This window comes from Clavelina lepadiformis, chromosome 9, assembly GCF_947623445.1.
Source record: "Clavelina lepadiformis chromosome 9, kaClaLepa1.1, whole genome shotgun sequence".
NCBI classification, from domain to species: domain Eukaryota; kingdom Metazoa; phylum Chordata; class Ascidiacea; order Aplousobranchia; family Clavelinidae; genus Clavelina; species Clavelina lepadiformis.
In genome coordinates this window covers 12,668,492-12,687,948 of record NC_135248.1, presented here as the reverse complement: position 1 = coordinate 12,687,948, position 19,457 = coordinate 12,668,492, and the positions used below count along the sequence as shown (strand labels likewise).

The 19,457-nt window shown below is 38.3% G+C and overlaps 1 protein-coding gene across 7 annotated transcripts in view; it reads right to left on the bottom strand.

Annotated features, from left to right (window-relative positions):
* The window catches only part of LOC143470976 (uncharacterized), a 29,849-nt gene extending 14,350 nt beyond the window's left edge, over positions 1 to 15,499 (bottom strand). For 5 of the 7 annotated variants that reach the window (XM_076969279.1, XM_076969282.1, XM_076969277.1 and 2 more), the window contains exons 1-12: positions 15,215 to 15,498; positions 14,845 to 14,972; positions 14,429 to 14,512; positions 4,050 to 4,125; positions 3,070 to 3,213; positions 2,750 to 2,857; positions 2,387 to 2,525; positions 1,990 to 2,126; positions 1,516 to 1,671; positions 1,157 to 1,306; positions 561 to 722; positions 189 to 368 (exon numbers count right to left, since the gene is read on the bottom strand). In XM_076969279.1, coding sequence (XP_076825394.1) covers positions 189 to 368; positions 561 to 722; positions 1,157 to 1,306; positions 1,516 to 1,671; positions 1,990 to 2,126; positions 2,387 to 2,525; positions 2,750 to 2,857; positions 3,070 to 3,213; positions 4,050 to 4,125; positions 14,429 to 14,512; positions 14,845 to 14,972; positions 15,215 to 15,286 — 1,536 coding nt within the window. In that variant the 5' untranslated portion in view covers positions 15,287 to 15,498. Of the gene's footprint in view, positions 1 to 188; positions 369 to 560; positions 723 to 1,156; positions 1,307 to 1,515; positions 1,672 to 1,989; positions 2,127 to 2,386; positions 2,526 to 2,749; positions 2,858 to 3,069; positions 3,214 to 4,049; positions 4,126 to 14,428; positions 14,513 to 14,844; positions 14,973 to 15,214 lie in introns of all 7 variants that reach the window. The other 2 variants (XM_076969285.1, XM_076969280.1) reach the window with 1 other exon arrangement.
* Positions 15,500 to 19,457: the final 3,958 nt, after the last annotated feature.

The following is a 19,457-nucleotide window of genomic DNA, read 5'->3' as shown; positions in this document are numbered from 1 at the left end:
TTAAAAATAGTGATCTGAGAAAATTTACTTAAAAGTTCAGTTAAAATTAAGTAAAAATAACTGAAGTGTTTTAGCGGTTAGAGACGAGGTGACTCTTTGATGATTCACGCCGCCGTCTTAACGCAACTAGATACCATAACTTCTACATGTTATGCGAGAAAAATCTAAAGAATTTGTAAAGTGCTTACAAATGATACAGATCGAGGCTTCGCTTTTGCTGAGCAAGCGATGTTGAAGAGTTTGGTTTCGCCGTGTAAGTTGAACCTGTTGAGCTTCTCTTCGAATTCTTCAAGTAATTCCATCATACGCCAGTCGCCTTCAAAGTCACTGAAATGGTTGTTGACCCAAAGCAAAATAGTACGAGTCACCTGGATATGACAAAAGTCACATTATGAGAGAGTCATACGAAGAAGTTTTTCGCAATATACAAAAAACACAGGTTCTAGTAAAACATCGTTATTTAGAAAAACAATAATGGCGCAAATAGCCTGAGGTTGTTTTTTAACAACAACTCGGTTCCTAGTTTTAGAAAACTCTCTCAGGTAAGTCTGCGATCTCACCTTGTCTCTGAATAGCTTATTGTCGCACCGGCGCAGCAGTTCACGACATATTTTTAATGGTTCGTTGAAGAACGCACGGTAAGTCAGCAGGAAATCTTCAGCGAACGTCGCGTCTATTGTATTTTCATCCAGAAGGTGGCGCATAAGATGCTCAGGGTTCCCCTGGTCGAGTAAAACAAAGCCAACATCAGTAAAACCGTAAACAAAAGTGTGTAGTAAGTATGTTCTCAATACTTGTGTGTGTAAGCACTGGTGAACAAGGTGTACAGCAACTAAGAAAGAATGTGTACTTTGGTAAATTCGGTAAAGTTGAACTGTAGTAAAAAGGGGTGAGCAGACTTGTTCAATGAAAGAGTCACTTGCGGAAAACTACAAACACCAGTGAGTCGCAAAATCAGTAGTGTTTGTCAATTTGGTTATTATGATATATAATATTAGATAATTAGTAGTCAATTTGGAATATTACTATTCAGCTAGAAGAGCCAAAAAACATGTCGGCGAGCCGCAGTTTGCCGACCTTTCGACTATGCACTTGCTATGCAAACCGTTTCAAGTCAACATAAAAAAGTAAACAAAAGCAAAAACCGGTCATTTACCCTGATAACAATATTTCCTTGCTTCGTGCCATCTGATTCTCGTTTTTCTTTGACCAGAACGAGGTCGCCTTTTTCGCTGTAAATATTTTCAATATTCTCCTCGCCTTGATGGAGAATATCGTAATATTGTTGTTGCGCGATGCAGAGGAACTGGAAAAGTTAACGAACAACTGTGCAATTTGTTGACTAATCAAATAAATATACTGCTTAGGTGCTCAATGCTTTACGATTACTTGGTCATTTCGATCAAGCGTAAAAGCAACCATCTGGTGCGGAAAAACATGAAAACCAGTGATATAAACTTTTGAAGAAAAACTTTAGAACCTATTTTTATTCCTCAATGGTGAATGGTTGGTTACCTGGCAGTCGTCAGTGATCGTGTGCATGGCGCCTTTGTGACGTTGTTCTTCGAGCGAAGGACTAACTCCAAAGCTGTCCCCCATGCTTAAGATGAGGTCATCACCGTCTTGCTGGACTTGAACTTGTCCATTTATTATAACTGACCACGAGTCAAGCTGAATATAATGAAGTCAATAAAAGTCATAAAAGTCAGTCAATGAAGTCGTTATCTCGTATATTCTGTATTGTGCTACTTAACATCCACTGCGGGACGCATCGTTCGTTGTTGATTATAATCGTTCAACAATTGAAAATGTCCGAGTTTCGTTTAACAACTAGTTAATAGCGATGTGAATATTTGTTTTCGCTAGCACAGGTTGGACATGTTTCAATGAGCTTGTGCTATTTAAAACGCAGTACAGGAAGCACTGTAAACAAACGATAGAATTCGAGCTATTGTTAAGTATAAAAACTTTATGAGACGATTCACTAACCAGTTCATCATCCTTTAAAACAATAGTGTTAGCTTTCGGTACCCATGCAAATATCATCACGTTGCATAGGGCTCTCCGCACGGGCTCCGTCATGTTTGAAAATGCCCGCAAGCTTTTTGTGAATTCCATCAACGTTTCTACGAAGGAAGAAAAATAAAAGTGAAACCGACCCGATGGTTAGGTGTGGTTTTTGGCAACATATCTCAGTTTACATCAGAAGTCAGATGATTATTGCTGAACTCAACCTAACTGTTTCTATAAACAGTAGACTGGGGAAAGGGCATTAAGCGACAAAAACTTCCTCTTGGCAAGCTTTTAGCAAGAACGCAACGTGTGAATCGTTTCAAAATATTCCAGACGTCATACAACATGTGATAAATGCAACAAGAGGACGAACCCAAATCGTCCTGATTCCTGTCATCTGTTTCCTTCTTTAGGACATCGATGACTTGATCCTTGATGACTAGGGAGGAGGTTGAATGGAGGGAAATGGAGTCCTCTTCGTCTAACTCATGGTCGTCAAAATCATCTCCATCCTGAAACATTACATAAAATTTAAGCATGGGAATAAATTGGAAAACACTCTGTGGTTAAGCATAGATAAGTGTACAGCCTAGGCAGTAGAAAAGGTGGTAAACATGACTAATTACACTTTAATTGGCAAAACTGAAGCATGAAACTACTTTTGCAATGGGACACAAATTAGAAAGCAGTTTCAATTTCGTATTTGTTGTTTTACCTCAAGATCGCATGAACTTACTGTGTCTTTAGACAAACTTGATTGCGATATGCTATCCGTCATCATTACAGCCTGACCGTTCGCGGCGTTGTGCAAATTATTTTCGCTGTTAGTGTGCAATGGTGACCCCTAAAATTGACACCGAACATAAAGAATCTTGTACCGGGATTACAGGGTTCATAAAACACAAGCACAGAGTATGATATGCTTAACATTTCAATACAAGGACATATTAATAATAATAAAAACTTTCTATGGCAGTTGACACCAAACCCATTAAATTGATGACGTCATAAACACGGCGGAGTGACAAATCGCAAGTCAGGTTCAAATGAGTTCACCTCAGAAGAAGAGCTGTCACCCTCCGCTACGTTGTCCAGAGTTGATTGTGAACTTGAGCTCAAAGTAGTGGAAATGCTGTGGCGAAGGGCGTGCGGCCTTGTGGCGAGTCCACCAGCATGTACTGGCATGTCGGGGTAGTCGATCTGTAACGAAATGCGAGGCGGTAATAATATCTACTCACATTTGAAGTGCCAAATGTGAACTTATTGTCATGAAGTGACGTGACTTGACGTTCACATAAGCTAATATAAAGCTACAGAACAAGTGATAGTACGCTTTCATTGCGGGATGTGTTAAACCGGAAAATACTACTGACTAACGCTGGTCTAAGTCATGCGCTAGTTTAAACAACATCACTGTATAACCAGCAATTAATGCTTCGGTGATGGCCCAGAGAAAAAAGCGGCATAACTGGACGCTACGAAGCCGTCAAAGCGTACAAAATCATCTCGTAAAATGATCTCTAGCCGTAACAATACCACCGGACTATTACAAAGGATCGAACGCATTAAACTTGAGGGTAAAAGCAGTGTTGAAATGCTGGCATGTCAAGGTCTCACTTACCACTCATTAGCCTGGAGGATACAAACATAAAAGATAGTGAGCAATGTCTGTGATCTGATAAAGCCGCAAACTTTGACAAAATTTACCCTGGGGCTTTGGCGGCGACGTTCTGATAGGACTTCGATAGCATGCCTCGCGCTAAAAGAGCGGAAAATACCTACATACACTAACCTTCTTCTTTGACTGCACCCTACATACCAGCAAATACCATGCATTTCTTTGCTTATCATGTACACATTCGCTGATGCACGTTTTTGCTAAGTACTTTAGATAACGCTACAGCTTAGCTACACTTTAATCGTGGATAAATGGTGTCCTTATACTTCTAAGCCTACTTTTCAGGATAATTCACTTTCAACCGAACACCAGGCAAAATGTTCCGTAATGTAAACATAAGTATAAAACGAAAACTCACCGCAATCATCTCAGAAGACGACAACACGACGCATTGGCAACCTCTTCGTTTTGTACCAGGTATTCGCTTACCAAAGCTGTAAAACAAAGTGTTAATAATTGTTATTTGACTTGCTACGTCGCATACATGATAGCCGTAGGTGTTAACAGCAGCAGCGGTTTGTTAAGAAGTACTCATACTAGAAAGGCGATCTGACTCACAAAAATAGTTAGCTCATACAACAGGCCAACGACTTTTTGGTGTTTTTGAGAAAGGGGCGGCATGGTGCGTTATTAATTCAAAGATTTTTCGTCGTTTTAAAGGATGATTTTAAGATCTACTGGCTGTACGATGTGCCGTTTTGTACAATGAGTAGTTTCGACCAAATCTTGCCTTAGTATAGGCGATAAACAGAAGAACCGCACACTGGAAGACCCACTCAAGGCTTTCTACCGGAGTCATAACGTCAACAAAACGCTTTAACACAAACATAACCTGGCCAAACCACCAACAAAACCCTGTCAAAACATTACGTCACCAATAGAAAAACACCACGTCGACTGTATGCAGTGTAATGCAGAATGTGTCTGCAGATACGAACTAGGTACAACGACAGCTGGATGAGGGGACACAAACAGTTCTATAATAGGTTGACTTGGTAAATACGGTTTACAGCGTCTCGCTACCTCGAGCTAGCTACAGCGGAAGCGAGGTGTATTATTTGTAAGCATCGAACTTTGAGTAACCTTTACGCCGGTATTTAACCTGCATACGGCATCGAAAGCGATTCGTTGAAGATCATGATAACGTAAAAACTCCAAATAAATTCTTCAAATGAAATCGCGTTCGTCATGTTCGTCATGCTTACGTTAACGCCGCCTCACACGTCACATTTCAGCGAATTGGACACATGCACTTAAATGTAAATATCCCGATACTGAGAATTTAATGCGCGTTTGCTGAGAAATGAAATAGAATAAATCCCGGCCGTTTAATAGCTGCATGAGTGCACGTAGCCGTTAAAAGGCGTGTGTGCATCGATAATGCATCAAACTCATCGAGTTTCCTTGATTAAAGCAAAACATTTTCCTGAAACTGACTAACTAAACGCAGATACAAAAACCTGTGTCAACAATATAACGCCCTGTCCGAACACAGTCAGCAGCTCCTCGAAAGTGTCCTGTTCAACACACGTTTGCCTTTTTAAAAAGTCTGCGTAGATACGTCGTGTAAAACACCACTGCACGTTAAGGCCTTAAATAAATCCTTAGGCAGCACAAAGAGCATGCATTCGAGGTATGCTGTGCACGCTCCCAGTCTTAATGCGGGATCGAGTGTCATGTGAGATCGGAGATTGAAAACACCGGAATTGAAACTTTCAGTTGAAATCAAAATTCCGCAACACGCGCGTCCTGGAAGAGTCAGCAACCCAGGACAAAAATACACTCCTGTGCAAACACAAGAACCCTCTCAAGTGTACTTGGCTAAACGTGGGCGCTTCACTTAGATGGGACACAAAGATTGTTATTAACGCCGTACAAAGACTTCAAAACAACTTCAAATATGACCAACCATTTAATCAGTATAACTAACCAACCAGGCGCCATTGTAAGTAATTCTAACTGACCTTACTACTGGACATTGAAACTGAGTAGTGATAACATCAAAATTAAAACGTAATCAACTAACCTAGCCGGCACCAACAAATGGTAACTTAGTTAACATTAGTTAACATTGCAGCGCATTAGTTATCACTTAAAGCTGATGACAATTAACGTCAAAATTCAAAACTAGACAACTGACCAGGTCACTGTCGCTATTGACAGATTTCTCTCCCGAAAACGGTGTAGTACTGACAGCCGAAGATTTAACAACCTCCTAAGTGTACACTGTACATACCACGCGAAACACCGCAACCGCCTCTCACAGAATTGAGTTTACGTCTGTTTTGCCAACGCAGAATACACATAACCGCTTTCTGACAACTTTGCGTGTTAAAACCTACAGACACATCATACGTGAATTGAAACCAGGATTGCAATTGTTTTACAGCAAGCAATGATGCAAGAGTATTTCATCTATGCATCAAAGCAAAGCACGTTTTGTGAGAAGTGACGTAAATGGTATTGCGTATGTTGGCCATATTCAGAGTTACTCTCAGACCCAAACATTAATTATTATTATCCCGGAAAAGAAGTAAGTGGTAAAGCATTGGCTAATGCACACTGGCCAAAACGTTTAGCGTCCAACACGTTACAGTAATTAATAGCAAAATGTCAGCCATGGCATAGTGGCATACGATACAGTTGCTGAACATACAGTTCACTTAAATCTGTGTTTAATCGACGTGAAATTGCACTTGAAGGACATTACATCGCCAAATTTCAAGTGCTCAATTATATGGACTGATGCCACAATTATATCCAGTACTGGCTTGATCGCGTGTTTTCGTGGACCTCACCTCTCTACGTGTGCTCTGCGAACAAGAATCATCCCCAAAACAAATCATATGTCGCTTAACCTGCAAAACGTTTAGTTCAGAATCTTACTATGCAGTGATTTGTAATGCAGGAATAAAAGCGTATGTTGGGTCAAACTGAGGCCGGTAATGCGTAACAGTATCCTAAAGTTTTCAGGAATCATCATATGATTAAACCGATTCAACAATTCAACAGGAAAATAACATCCTGTTTGCAAACAACACCTTCACAATCGAAAAGTTTGCATCCTAGAAATATGTATCATGTGCGGGGGGTTTAAGTGTATTTCTACTTGCACAGACATTTATAAAAACGGGTGAAACAACACGGCCACACGCCCAACTACAGCGTAACAATATTAGGAACCGCACACGTGTGGGAAACTACGTTCCTGGGTGTAAATTTATCGAAAAAACATCACCTCTTTCGCTGTAGTAACTAAAGCATTACGTATCATATACAAATATAGAACGTGTAGTTGCTTTTTCCTGGGATGCTATTCTCTATAAAAAGATTAAAATCCTCACACTTCCGCTTTTTGTTGGGAACATAGTTGATCGGTCTATGCGTCATCATTCTTATGATGTCATCGACATATTACGTGGCATCCGATTATTAATCGTTCGACGGGACGCGCTGTTGACTTCGATTGGTAAAAAAGCTCGTGTTAATTTTTTGGGCGAAAATTGTTGGTCGCGACAAAATACCAGAAATACCGCGCTCAAAAAGAATCTTTCGATGGTGATTATCTGGATTTGAACAGAGTGGAAGTTTTGACGGAACAGTAAATACCAGGCCATAAATAGCAAAACCTTACTTCGGGCCAAGTTAATTAAATCTAGTCAAGTAACAGTCGAAAATACGAAAACATGTCATTATTTTTGAAATCTCCATTTAATTGGGCATTTAAGTGCGGGTTATTCTCAGTGAAAAAATCGAGTAATACAGTAACAAAGTCCCACAATTACACAATTAAGGTTATTTTCAAACGATCATACGGCTGTCTCCCGCGTAATATAAACACACTACAAACTATTACTGTTAAGAACATAAATGATTAACTCATTAATTGCACTTCATTAAATACCAAGAAACTAATAGCATAGGCGTTATGATAGAATACGACTAGCTAACACGTTTTCTCCGTACAGATAAACTAACCGGCTAGTTTGGGTTTCTTACTCTTGCTTCTTACTTCTTACTTGTTCATTACGTTATTGTGCTGTCTCACTGTACCACAGGCTAAGTAGTGACTGAACTGCTGTGACCTTTGTCATAAAAATCATATACTTCGTTAAATACTGAACCACCATAGCCCTTATGTCCGACAGGGATATGCTATGCAATTCAGGAAGTATCCAGGTATTGAGTAATTCCACGTCGGGTTGCGCAGACGACCTACATAACAATCTGTTTAAACTGGGTTCGCATAATATAGGGAAGATTGCTATCTCTTCAGTCAAAGTGAGAACCTAATCTGTCTTCCACCGTATGCCTATACTGAATACTCGCAAACAGAACTTACTTAACTTATTCTAACGCGCAGCTCATCGCTCTGGCGAGAGCGCTACATCTGACAAATGCTGAGTTGGTTGAAGAAAAAAGTTTCTGTCGATCTCATTCACAACGATTCATACCCGTTCTATATCGCTTTGATTTATGTGCTACGCCAATCCGTGTCGAAAGTGGAAAACTAGTAAAAAAACCATGGATTCACGCTTCGTAGGTTTAGTATTACGTAAATCGTCCGGATCCTGATACTAAACTACGCTTCGGCGATTTGCTAAGGAAAACCGCAGCCAACGAGTTCAACAAACGACGAAGTTGCCACGAGTTTTTTGCAAGTTTTGCACCAGACTTTTGGGCTTGTAATACGATAACTGGTCCTGTTCAAGCACGCGGAACGATTTCAAAAAGAATTAAACGTTAAAAGCCTCCGAATTTTCGGGGAGTTTTACTTTTAGATTACTACACTAACTAAACGTGTTAATTGATGTATTGTACGGTATTTTCAATGTTTACAACTCAAACGTCTTCAAGCGAACTGAACTCTAAGTGAGACAAAAATTTAAGATAAAATAAATCATTGCTTAAAAGTCAACAAAGAATCTACGAACGACCCTCGATAAAGAAAAACAACAGAGAACTGACTGAAAGCGAATAAATCTCGACTGATCAAAGCAGACGACCAAGTCAGCTTAGTTACGGTTGCTGACGTCATAAGACAGCTCATACGCACAGAGCATCAGCCGCAATGAAGTGTATTTTTAAAAATTGGCGTCGTCTGTTAGAACACTGGTTTTTTCAGTGGTTCCTCGGCTGCATAGGTATAGATTTCCCGACCACATTGGTTTTTGGATTTTAAACCAAAATCGATTTTATATGCAAATACTGCTCTGCAAAAAAGTCTAACGCTGCACTAAACGCTTCGTGATTACAGGTTTATAACCATTTCGATGAAATAATTTTCTTACCAGCTGAATTCTGCGATCTATACCATGACGCTTAATTCTGAATTAAGCGTTACATTAGCACCAAACGCTCTGATGTATGCGCTAAGCGGCCAAATTTGGATATTGAAAATTTTCGCTATTCTAAAAAGGCAATCCACAAATAGCAACGAGTGCTTTTAATAAACCAAACAACAATGTACTGAAGGCGAGGGCGTCACGCATGCACTGTGCTGCGGAAAGCAAGCCATTGTTTCAAGCCATTGAGAGACGTCACGATGCGTGACAACAACGCTTGTAGCTGTGACAACTTTAATTTTACGGAACCTTTTTAAAGTGGGAAGTTTCGCATTGATAGTATTTCCATGTCAAGCTTAACCAAAAGCAAAAATATTCAGCCATTTTCGAAAAGGAGCAAAATTGCATCTATACTATTTATTATTTAATGCATTTTGCAATGCAAAACAGGGGACTGTGCGCACGTTTCGGAAAGTTTTAATTAGAAGCTACATTTGCATCTGTTGCTTCCAATTCCGAGAATCGATCATGAAAGACAATATCTGACCGTAAATAACTCGCTGACTAATTTTTGTAAAGGTCCGAACAGACCGTTCTGCAGCACTGCAAAAACCAATCTCGTATCGCACGCGATGTCAACTGTAATTAATTAGTATAGCCACCCTGCATTGTACGTTCAAAAAGGCACCGCAAACGATGTATAAGATGCAAGCTGAAACAGGTTATTTGTGGACTAATTTGACCAGTGGATGTCGTGATGATAGCTTGTACGACTCGTGTTGGCTTGTCGAATCGTATCATGTTCTGATTTTAAACGCAAAATTTGTTCAGTTGCAAATAAAAACAGCCAAAATTTTGCTGGGTATCACACCTAAAGGCTACAAAGTTGCGGAAAAGTTTGGAAAATGCAGTGGCTTGACAACCGAAGTGACAGGAAGTGCATTAGAGAAAAGTTACAATTGTGAATTGGCGATAACTTCAGAGCCCTGTGTCAAATTACGTTCTGCATTCGGCAATTGTAAATGGCAAGGCCAAGAAACGGAACTTTTCCGTCAAAACAGCCCATTACGGAAATACTTAATCTCTTGTAAGCGCGGTTTTAACACCAATAGCTCTAATCCGCATCACGTAGCCTACCTTGAGATAGTCTCTTGTATGAATAAGTTCGGCGTGTCTCATCATACAACAATATTGACCGCAAATAGGAAACCAGAAGTCAGTTTGCAGCTCACGAACGCCTTCAAGTAAAGTTTACTACCACTTTGAACGAGTAGACACATCGAACATTTAAACGTGCTGCCAACTGCTGGTTGCTGCTGTCGATACCGTCATATGCATCTTTTTGTTCACGTTAAGTTGTACGTTTATTTTCAAGTCATCGCAAACTTTCGTCGCTGGCTATTATTGCCACTGACCGAAGAGTCAACCACAGAAGCGAACGCGTTTGACCTTTACGTAAGTTGACGAGCGGATAAGGTAAAGCAATTAGTTGTCTAACTAAAAATTCACAATTACCCAACACTAGTAGCTGGTTACGTAATAGCTAGCGCGTGGGCTCTGTTTGTGCGACACAAGCTAAACGTGATATCCTGGCCAACATGCAAAGCTGCAAATTATTAAATAGCTTCGCTTGGACGTAGCTGATCTGGTTAAGCAGACAGCCAGAGAAACAACATGTGACGAAGTCTACAGACTACAAGGCATGTGAACGAGTGACTTATAGTAGCTTAACGCCATCTCGCGGTTGGATGAATCACCATTTTAAATGATATAGCTGCTTATAGCATTTTGCCAAGGCGGCAAATATCTTCGCCTTGTACAACGTGCGAAGCAGCAAGTGGTAAATTGAAACAACGGAAAATGCCATTATCGAGAGAACAGATTGTTGAATCTCTAAATCCGGAAATATGTTCAACGAATACGTTTTACAACGCCGCAAAGCAACCACAAAGCTGTGAACGTTTCCTACAAGCGACAAAACACCAATTACTGATCGAATGAGATCGGTAAGCGGAAGTCATGAAAAAATAGAAACATGGCTGGAAAATCCGATTTCTTGCTTGCCATTCAAACATAAAATCGCGAAATTAAATATTCAATTGCACATTTCCATCAAATAAAGGTTAAGCTGTTCACGGTCAAAAAAGTTCAATTCAAGTTGGCAAATGTGCAACGGTGTGCATATTAATGCGGTTACGCAACAAAAAAACTTACTGCATTCTTAAACAGGGCGGTAACGGCTGAGTTCGACGCGATAAAAAAGTATCAATTCCACCGACTGTCCAAACTGGTGTTTACCGCGCTGTTATGTCGCCATGTATATTTTTAAGTGCACTTGACGCGCGTTAAGTATTACAGGGAATTTTACGTAAACGATTCCAACAAAAGACACATTATCGCTCGAGCAGTAACTTACCGTTATCATTTTCACGAAAAACGAATAGACGTCAGACTTGCATGAAAAATAACACAAAATCACTGATTTTTATTGTCTACCATGTTAATGGTCGTCTGGAGCACTTGACTATTACCGTAATAGCCAGCCTTTGTTTTGGTCGATTTTTGGTAAGTTACTTCGTCCAATCAATTCCAGATGACTAGAATATTACGAGTGATTTTAAGCAGATTGAAATCTGTCAGCAGATGCAGCTTTCGTCGAGAACCGTATGAGACAATACGTTTGATACTGAAGCGCTGACATGTGATAAATAACAATACAAGGCGCTTATGCGAGTGAATACAGCAGAATGCGTGCCCTGACTGCTATGAGGCCTTATTGTGCGAATACTGTGCAATTGGTCACGCTCAAACCGACGGAAAACAAAGTTATACCTTTGTTGGCTTTAAAAAATGGGCACGTGCTCTAACTAGTTCGCTTATGAATTGATAATCGGGTGTGTCAACGACTACGTAACAACTGGTAAGCATACGCGTTCAGAGGAAAGTCGTATTTTGAAAAGCGTGATGGAAATAGCATTACGCGTGAATGCGCGTGTGTACAGCATGACAAAATATTTGACAAAAAGCGCAGACATTTCTTGGGCGTCCGACTTAACTCGGGCTATGACTGTTATCTCTGGACTGGCGTATGACGTCAGGACAGGAAGAAGCAGCAAGGAAGATACCAATTATGACGACACAATTACAGCGCTGATAAATGTAACCACCGAATGTCGTTCACCTCTGTGCCGACCGATAAGTACGTCAAGCTGGTCTGTTTCCACAAAGCTGGATTCGCATGCTGCGGCGGTAACAATTACCCTGTTTTATGGCTCACAATTAAACGCAATTAAATACCATAACAGACACATTTGACGTGTGTGCTATATTTCATTTGTCTTTGCTTAAGTCAAATCTGTTGAGCAACTCTTTTGCCTAAGCATCTAAAGCCACAGCAATTCTTTCACATGTGTACGGGTTACGGCGTGACTCACTAGCTTTTCAGTTATGTACATTCCTACTTATCACTAAACACACCGACCTTATTAATGTTTAACGTAGAATGCTGTGTACAAAGCAGGCGGCAAAACTTACGTACGGAAAGTTAGTTTCATTCGCCATTATTTGATGGAAGCAATATGGAACTGAAAACTGCTTTTGACTTTCGGCACAGAAATGGAAAGCGGAGATTCCATTGTAGTGGATATACGTAAAGAGGAACAATTTGCATTTTTAAATGCATTCTCACGCAATTATGGCATCCCAAAAAAGCACCATACGTCCAACTGCAATGCTTTTGAAACCAAATATCGAAATTGAACAAGGGCTATTTTTTTTAATATTAGCCGTAAGCAGTTTCCTATCGTTATGCTCAAAGGTGCATTGAAACTACGTACGTACGAATAAAGTTTCGTATAGGATAAGCCAAAAAACGAAACCGAAATTTCGCCCAAAAATGCAACATTGCGCAAAAAGATGCGACTTTTTATGGAAAATTAAGTAACTTAAAAATCTAACATTTAAACGAAAAGTTAAGAAATTTTGGCCACCTATACAGAATGCGGACGTATAAATTCGGTCAGGACGATTCACGCAATTTCGTAAAATCACGAGAACTCAATTTTGTGATATTGAGGATATTCGCATCCGACAACAGTTGATCGAGGGTCAAGGCTGTTGTCCGCGTTTCGCTGACAGGTCGAGAAAATACGCTTGAACGTTGAAAACAGTGGGACAAAGCTTATTCTACTTGTCTATCGTTTTCAAAGCTGAACTACCAGCAACTAGCGATTGTATGCATAAGCGTAGGCAACAAATGCATTGTAACCACACGTCCTGACAAGCTGTAGCATCGAACACGTAAATTCCGCTTTGGGTTATACTTGGTATGGCTGCCTCTGTAATGGGAAATGCGTAGTTAGAGCGACGAAATTAGACCACGCGGTGTTGTATGGAAAGATTCTGTCCAGTAAAGTAAACGTTTGACAAATGGCAACCCGTGGGCTTCCACATTACCTTGTTGTGTATGACGTCACGATAGGATAAATAGTTACAGTATTGTGGCAGTTACAAGGATGGGCTTAAGTACTTGCGACGTAAATTGTACTTAACAAGAGCCTTCAAGCTTGTCATTGTACTCTTAAATGCCGAGTAGCTGTAACAAAATAACTGTTTTCTATGAGAGATCACTACATTTAAAGACCAAGCCTATGGGCCATTGACAGTTTAGACTAATAGCTGTAAAACATACGGTAATAAAGTACCGCAGTAACCACAATATTGCACCAATAGCATCAAGCACGTTCTAATATGCAAGTTATTTGATAATCCTTTTGTGGCTGCTTTGTGCAGCTAGATAATACCATTGTAAATATATGCTTTGCTGGAACAGTATGCGAAGTAAATAAAACATTTACCTTACACACACGCTGAAAATAATTAGCTGGAATGAGAGGAACTATTTCAAAAGTTTTGCTATTGCTTTTTTCTATTGGGAAAAGATACATCATGTCCAGTGGCATGAATGCATAATACGACCAGCACACACTACTTTGTTAGTATTAGTGGCAGTTCAACATTACTAACATTACTAAGTACCAATAGACTTGGGGATATTTTAAGATTTCATTTGATAGAATATTTGTCTTCATTGCAGCCTGCAGGTGGGAGCCTACATGAACTCATCAAAAAATGAACTGTGCAACTATTCGATACCAACATGAATAAGGTTGATGTCTCTAATCAAGTCTATAATTTAGGTTATACATCCAACTAACACTTACAATGATGATATTTCTATACATTACTAAAATGGAAAGCACGTAAGTCTATACATGTGCATGCCACTGCAAAAACTTACGCCCTGCCTTGTCACAAGACTATAATTGTGTGGACATGTTACCGATAATGCAGCAAGTCCAGCAAAAAGAATAAAGAACAGACAGACAATGTGAAACTGATGAGCTAAGTGGTTTCATGCATAATTAATATAAGAATGGATGTTGACACGTACCATTGGTAAGGAAGGAACATTGAACCTTGAATAAAGACTGAGCCAGACATGAGCACGTACCAACAGTGGCAAGGATCATCTTTCCTGAAAAAGAATCAATAATTCATCTTAACAATTATATACAATATTAATCAAGGACGGTCAATTCAAACTATTGTATGCGGAAAATTAATGACAGAAAGGTATTGAAATGATTAAAGCCGATAAGGCATATATCACAATATAAGGGAGAACATAAACCAGGATACTCCTGACTTAGCAAACACATTGAAAGGGTGAGACTTTCTATAAAGTATTTGGTCTTGATGTCTTGGGTCTATTGTCTACCTATAACTCACATACAAACCACACAATTCGACCAAAATGACACACAAATAAAACTCAAATATAAAAGAAGGCTGATATTCATTCACAACCTGTAGATGGTGTCATTTTCGCTGTAGGATTCGTATCGTACTTGAGAACAGAGATCTCGCAAATTTTGCTCTTTTAATCCACTAAGGATCTCAAGGCGATGTAGCCTCGAATATATTACATTGAGTTCCTGAAAAATTCATATCTTAGCATGTTTTCATTGTGTAATCAGGTATTCGCCAAAGTAGTTTTCAAAGATATGTGGATCTGTGTATACATGTATTTGTAATATAAAAGAATTGGATACATGCGCAAGTAAATTTTTCTATTCCTTACATACTGTACGAATTATAGTACCAGAAATATACGGCACATAAAAATATGGTATGTGCCGGCCACATAACTAATATGAATATCAGAAAAGAAACATACCCTTTCACTTCTCTTAGCACCTGGCGTTCGCAGTGCGAACAGAAATTCATTATCCAGGCCTCTCATTGACATCTTATAACACTTCTAATGTCTTGACTCCCATGATCTACATATTCGATCATGTCAGTGCATTTCCAAAAGACTTAATGGAATGTGTATTCCCAAGCCAACTGTCCAATAGCTTAATGCAGTGCAATCAATCGTATAAATGCAGCCTCAGTCTTAATAATGCTATGTTTAAAATTCTCTAAATGAAAGAGCGCCTTCGTAAAGACATAAAAGATAATTATTACTGCATGATCAGGATTCATAACATCTATATACACAGAATTCCTCTAGAACTGCTGTTGTTATTAAATTTAAATTGCATTATATGCAGGAAAAAAAATATAAACTTAAAAATGAAATACATCTAATGAAAATATATATCTAAGACTAATCCTAAAACAGGTTTTAGACGTGCAATAGTAAATGGATCACAGTCTTCACAAGACTCTACTGTACCATATGTACTTATATACAGTTTTTATCATGACGACTCACTGCCAGATTCACAATGCATGGTCACTTAAATTAAGTACCAATATACATACAGAATTTATAGTAAGCAAGCATGTAACTTTAATTGATGCTTAAGATTAAACGAAAACAAATAACAGCTTTTTCCAATAAATGAACGATTAATTTGCTGTCACAGTTATATAGTTGGGAGAAAAAATTAAGAGTGTTCACATCAGAAAATTTTGATATTTCAAATTCCTCTAGATTATCCATTTTCAAATTCAGAATATGGAATTAGAATTTCATCTCCACTTGACTGCTTTACAATCCTATTTATCCAAATTAAACCCTTCGTGACATCAGCAGGCATAGTTACTATTGTATGTCTGCCACAAAACTATGTTTGGTCTCAGCTACAAAGCTCTAAATACCATGTTGCAAACAAGTGCAGAACATTTTCTGGAAAATTGTCATTAGTTTATATCAAGAATCAATCCATCTAACAATGGAATGTCTGCAAGTTTCATTCAAAAACAAAAAGCACTTTTTATTTAGAATGTGGATGTGACAAATTAAAAAACATACGATATTAGTATTTGAATCTACTTGATATTCCGAAATAGATAACGTAGAAAGAACTACAAAATGGGGGTTTCTGAGTGGTTAAACGATTTCGCTTGGCTACCCTTTCTCATTAATAACAAGCTGCGTTTTACTTAATAAGGAAGTATGTTTTCCTTTACACATGCATGCTTACTTACATTTTGTGCTTTTGCTAACATTTACACGCACACGCACACCGGACATTGAATCGTGCGTGCACACACATCTGGGTTATAGACCCTTATATAAACGATGTGATTTTAAAGAGAGATTAGGTAACCAGTTTCTTTATTTCGCTGTATAAACAATACTAACAGGATATGTGAAACTTGTATATCTCTAATCATACACTGTACTCAACTAGGGAGTTAAGTAAAGAGAAAAAGCATGTATCATATATATATTACTAATTTTGGTTTTTGGATTCTATACTGCTATCATCTATCAAGAAACAGCAATAAATAAGCTAACTCCTCAAAGTGGAAAGAGTATTTATTTATACTAACACTAACTAAAATATTGCCTTTTAGTAATAATGCCATTGGTTCTCATAATATATGCAGCAAAGACTATAGCAGGCCTACCAAAAATTTGAAAAAATAAAAAGGCACAAGTTGCCAATATTCCGTACCAGTCTTTCTTACCATACATAGCTCAAAATTTCATTATCCAATGTGTTGGTAATATATATATGACAAACATATTAATTTCACAATAATACTAACTGCTATCAGATAGAATCGAGCATTCAGGTAAGACTTAATAACTGACATTACGATTTTGTTATCACAATTTCTTGTGGAAAGCTAATTTCTAAACGATAGTAGCCTAGTTTAGTGAACTGTATGTTCGATCCTTATGTATCATTTGACACATTATGCAATTAATGTAGTTTCACACACTTAGGTCAAGCCTGAAAAATGCACAACATCTAACACAACAATGAGCATTTACTGTGAATGTCAAGAAACATTTAAATTCAATCCACAAAAATCCTATATCCTAAGACTAACTAAGTGTTAGTCTCAAGGCACATACCCCCAAGAGGGCATTATGGAAATATCACTTTCCAAAACAGTTTATATGTCTGTTAAATACATTGCCTAGCAAGTACATACACAATCGTACAAATTATTTTGAGTACTTCAAAAACTTCTCTAAAAGCATTCTGAAATACTAGATAGCATGCAGAAGGAAATTATGATCATCGTACAGTTACAAATGTACGTTCAACAAAGGCTGGTACAATGAAAATCAAATAGAACACATACAAAGAAGCTGCTTACATTAAACAAGCATATCACAAGCATCGGTAGACAATCTAATTACTATTCTCAAAACTCTTAATAGGACTACACAAAACAATTGATGTAATTATTATTAGTAATTATAATTAACACATTTATGTATTTTCATTAGGCCTACCATAAAATATCACACAATCACTTGCAAGGTGTATGTAGTTATAATACTTGAAGCACCAATAGTATTTTTAAGTATTATTGCAGTATGCTGACTATTAGTGCTAGTAAAACAACAGAAGAAGAGTTGTATGCCTTCCAAAGCAATTAAAATGTTATCATGATATGGTAGAAGCATCACAACTGACAATAGTTCCAATAAAAGGAAGTTTGTATAAGAATCATTTGGCTCTGCTCTAGTAAACCTGATTTAAAATTTACTTATATACGCTTTTAAAGCTAAATGTGTACAAAAATTAACAGATGTTTGGTGTGAGGTGGAAAAAGACCAAATATATTGTTATATACCAGGGGTGGAAAACTTGTTCAATGAAAGAGTCACTTGCGGAAAACTACAAACACAAGTGAGTCGCAAAATCAGTAGTGTTTGTCAATTTGGTTATTATAATATAATATTAGATAATTAGTAGTCAATTTGGGATATTACTATTCAGCTAGAAGAGCCAAAAAACATGTCGGCGAGTCTCAGTTTGCCCACCGTTGTTATATACCATGTATACTAATATTTTTCACAAACAACACATTACATAAGTGTGTAGGGTGTTACAATACCTGCACCTTCTCACATGACCGACTGCCATATTGAAACAGATGCACTAAACTGGGTCTCAAACATCTTTAACATCGGAATGCTGTAGAATTGTCAACATTTTTGCCAAGTGCAATATGTTTAACAGTTGAATTACAAATGTAGCTCGGAGTGTAGCAAACTAAATTTTGTGTATAGCACAGATATTATGGAATACACAAAACACTATTTATTTTCATCATGAAATTATATATCTCTTTCATATAGTTTCAACCAAGTTGCACAAAATTTAACTAACCGCTTCACAAAATGCAAATAGATTTTTGGGTTTGTGAAGTAAGGGAAGAAATCAAGTTTGAGCGTACATATTCATGTATCTCGTGCGTGCAGGTGCCATACTTTCCACTAGGGCCAATATGTTCCATTACTAACAATACTTAATACAGTAGCCTAGTCTATATCATAGAAAAAAGTTCATAAGAAAGTTTGTATAGTTACTTAACTTGCCGGTAATACTGCAGGGCTAGCCTTAGTCTATAGCTTCAAATAAAATTCAAATAACATTAAATTTATCGTCTTGTTTAAAAACGTAATTACCTTGTTCGACTTAGTTCAAAATTTCTGGTAAGCAAGTATTATCGCATACACTCTGACACTGCTATGCCATTAACTTTAGTTAGTCTAGGCTTGCCCACACCGGTACAGTTTGATCAGGAAATTGACTAGCATTACATATAAGCACTTCCATATTTTGCGCGCGCAAATAATAAAAACAAAGATTCAAATTTTAGTCTAACCTCGGGCGAGTCTAACATGCATGTTGCGTCGCTGGCGTTTTGCCTCTGGCCTTCGGAAATTAGTATACTAGCCTAGTCCTACCGAGCGTATCCACGGAACCTTGTACGGCATCTGTAACATTACGCAGCTCGGTACCGGCTTTTTTATGTCAAAATCGATAAAATATGCCGAGCTTTAGGGTATCCTTACCGGTTTAGGCCGAGCCTAGTTACGGTCTGTCTGTAGCCCACAAGTTTCTACAATAAAAATAACAATAATAGACGCAAGTATCGCAACCAGTAAGCTAGGTATACAATCCAAATCGGCATCTACGTTGTCACCGATCATTGAA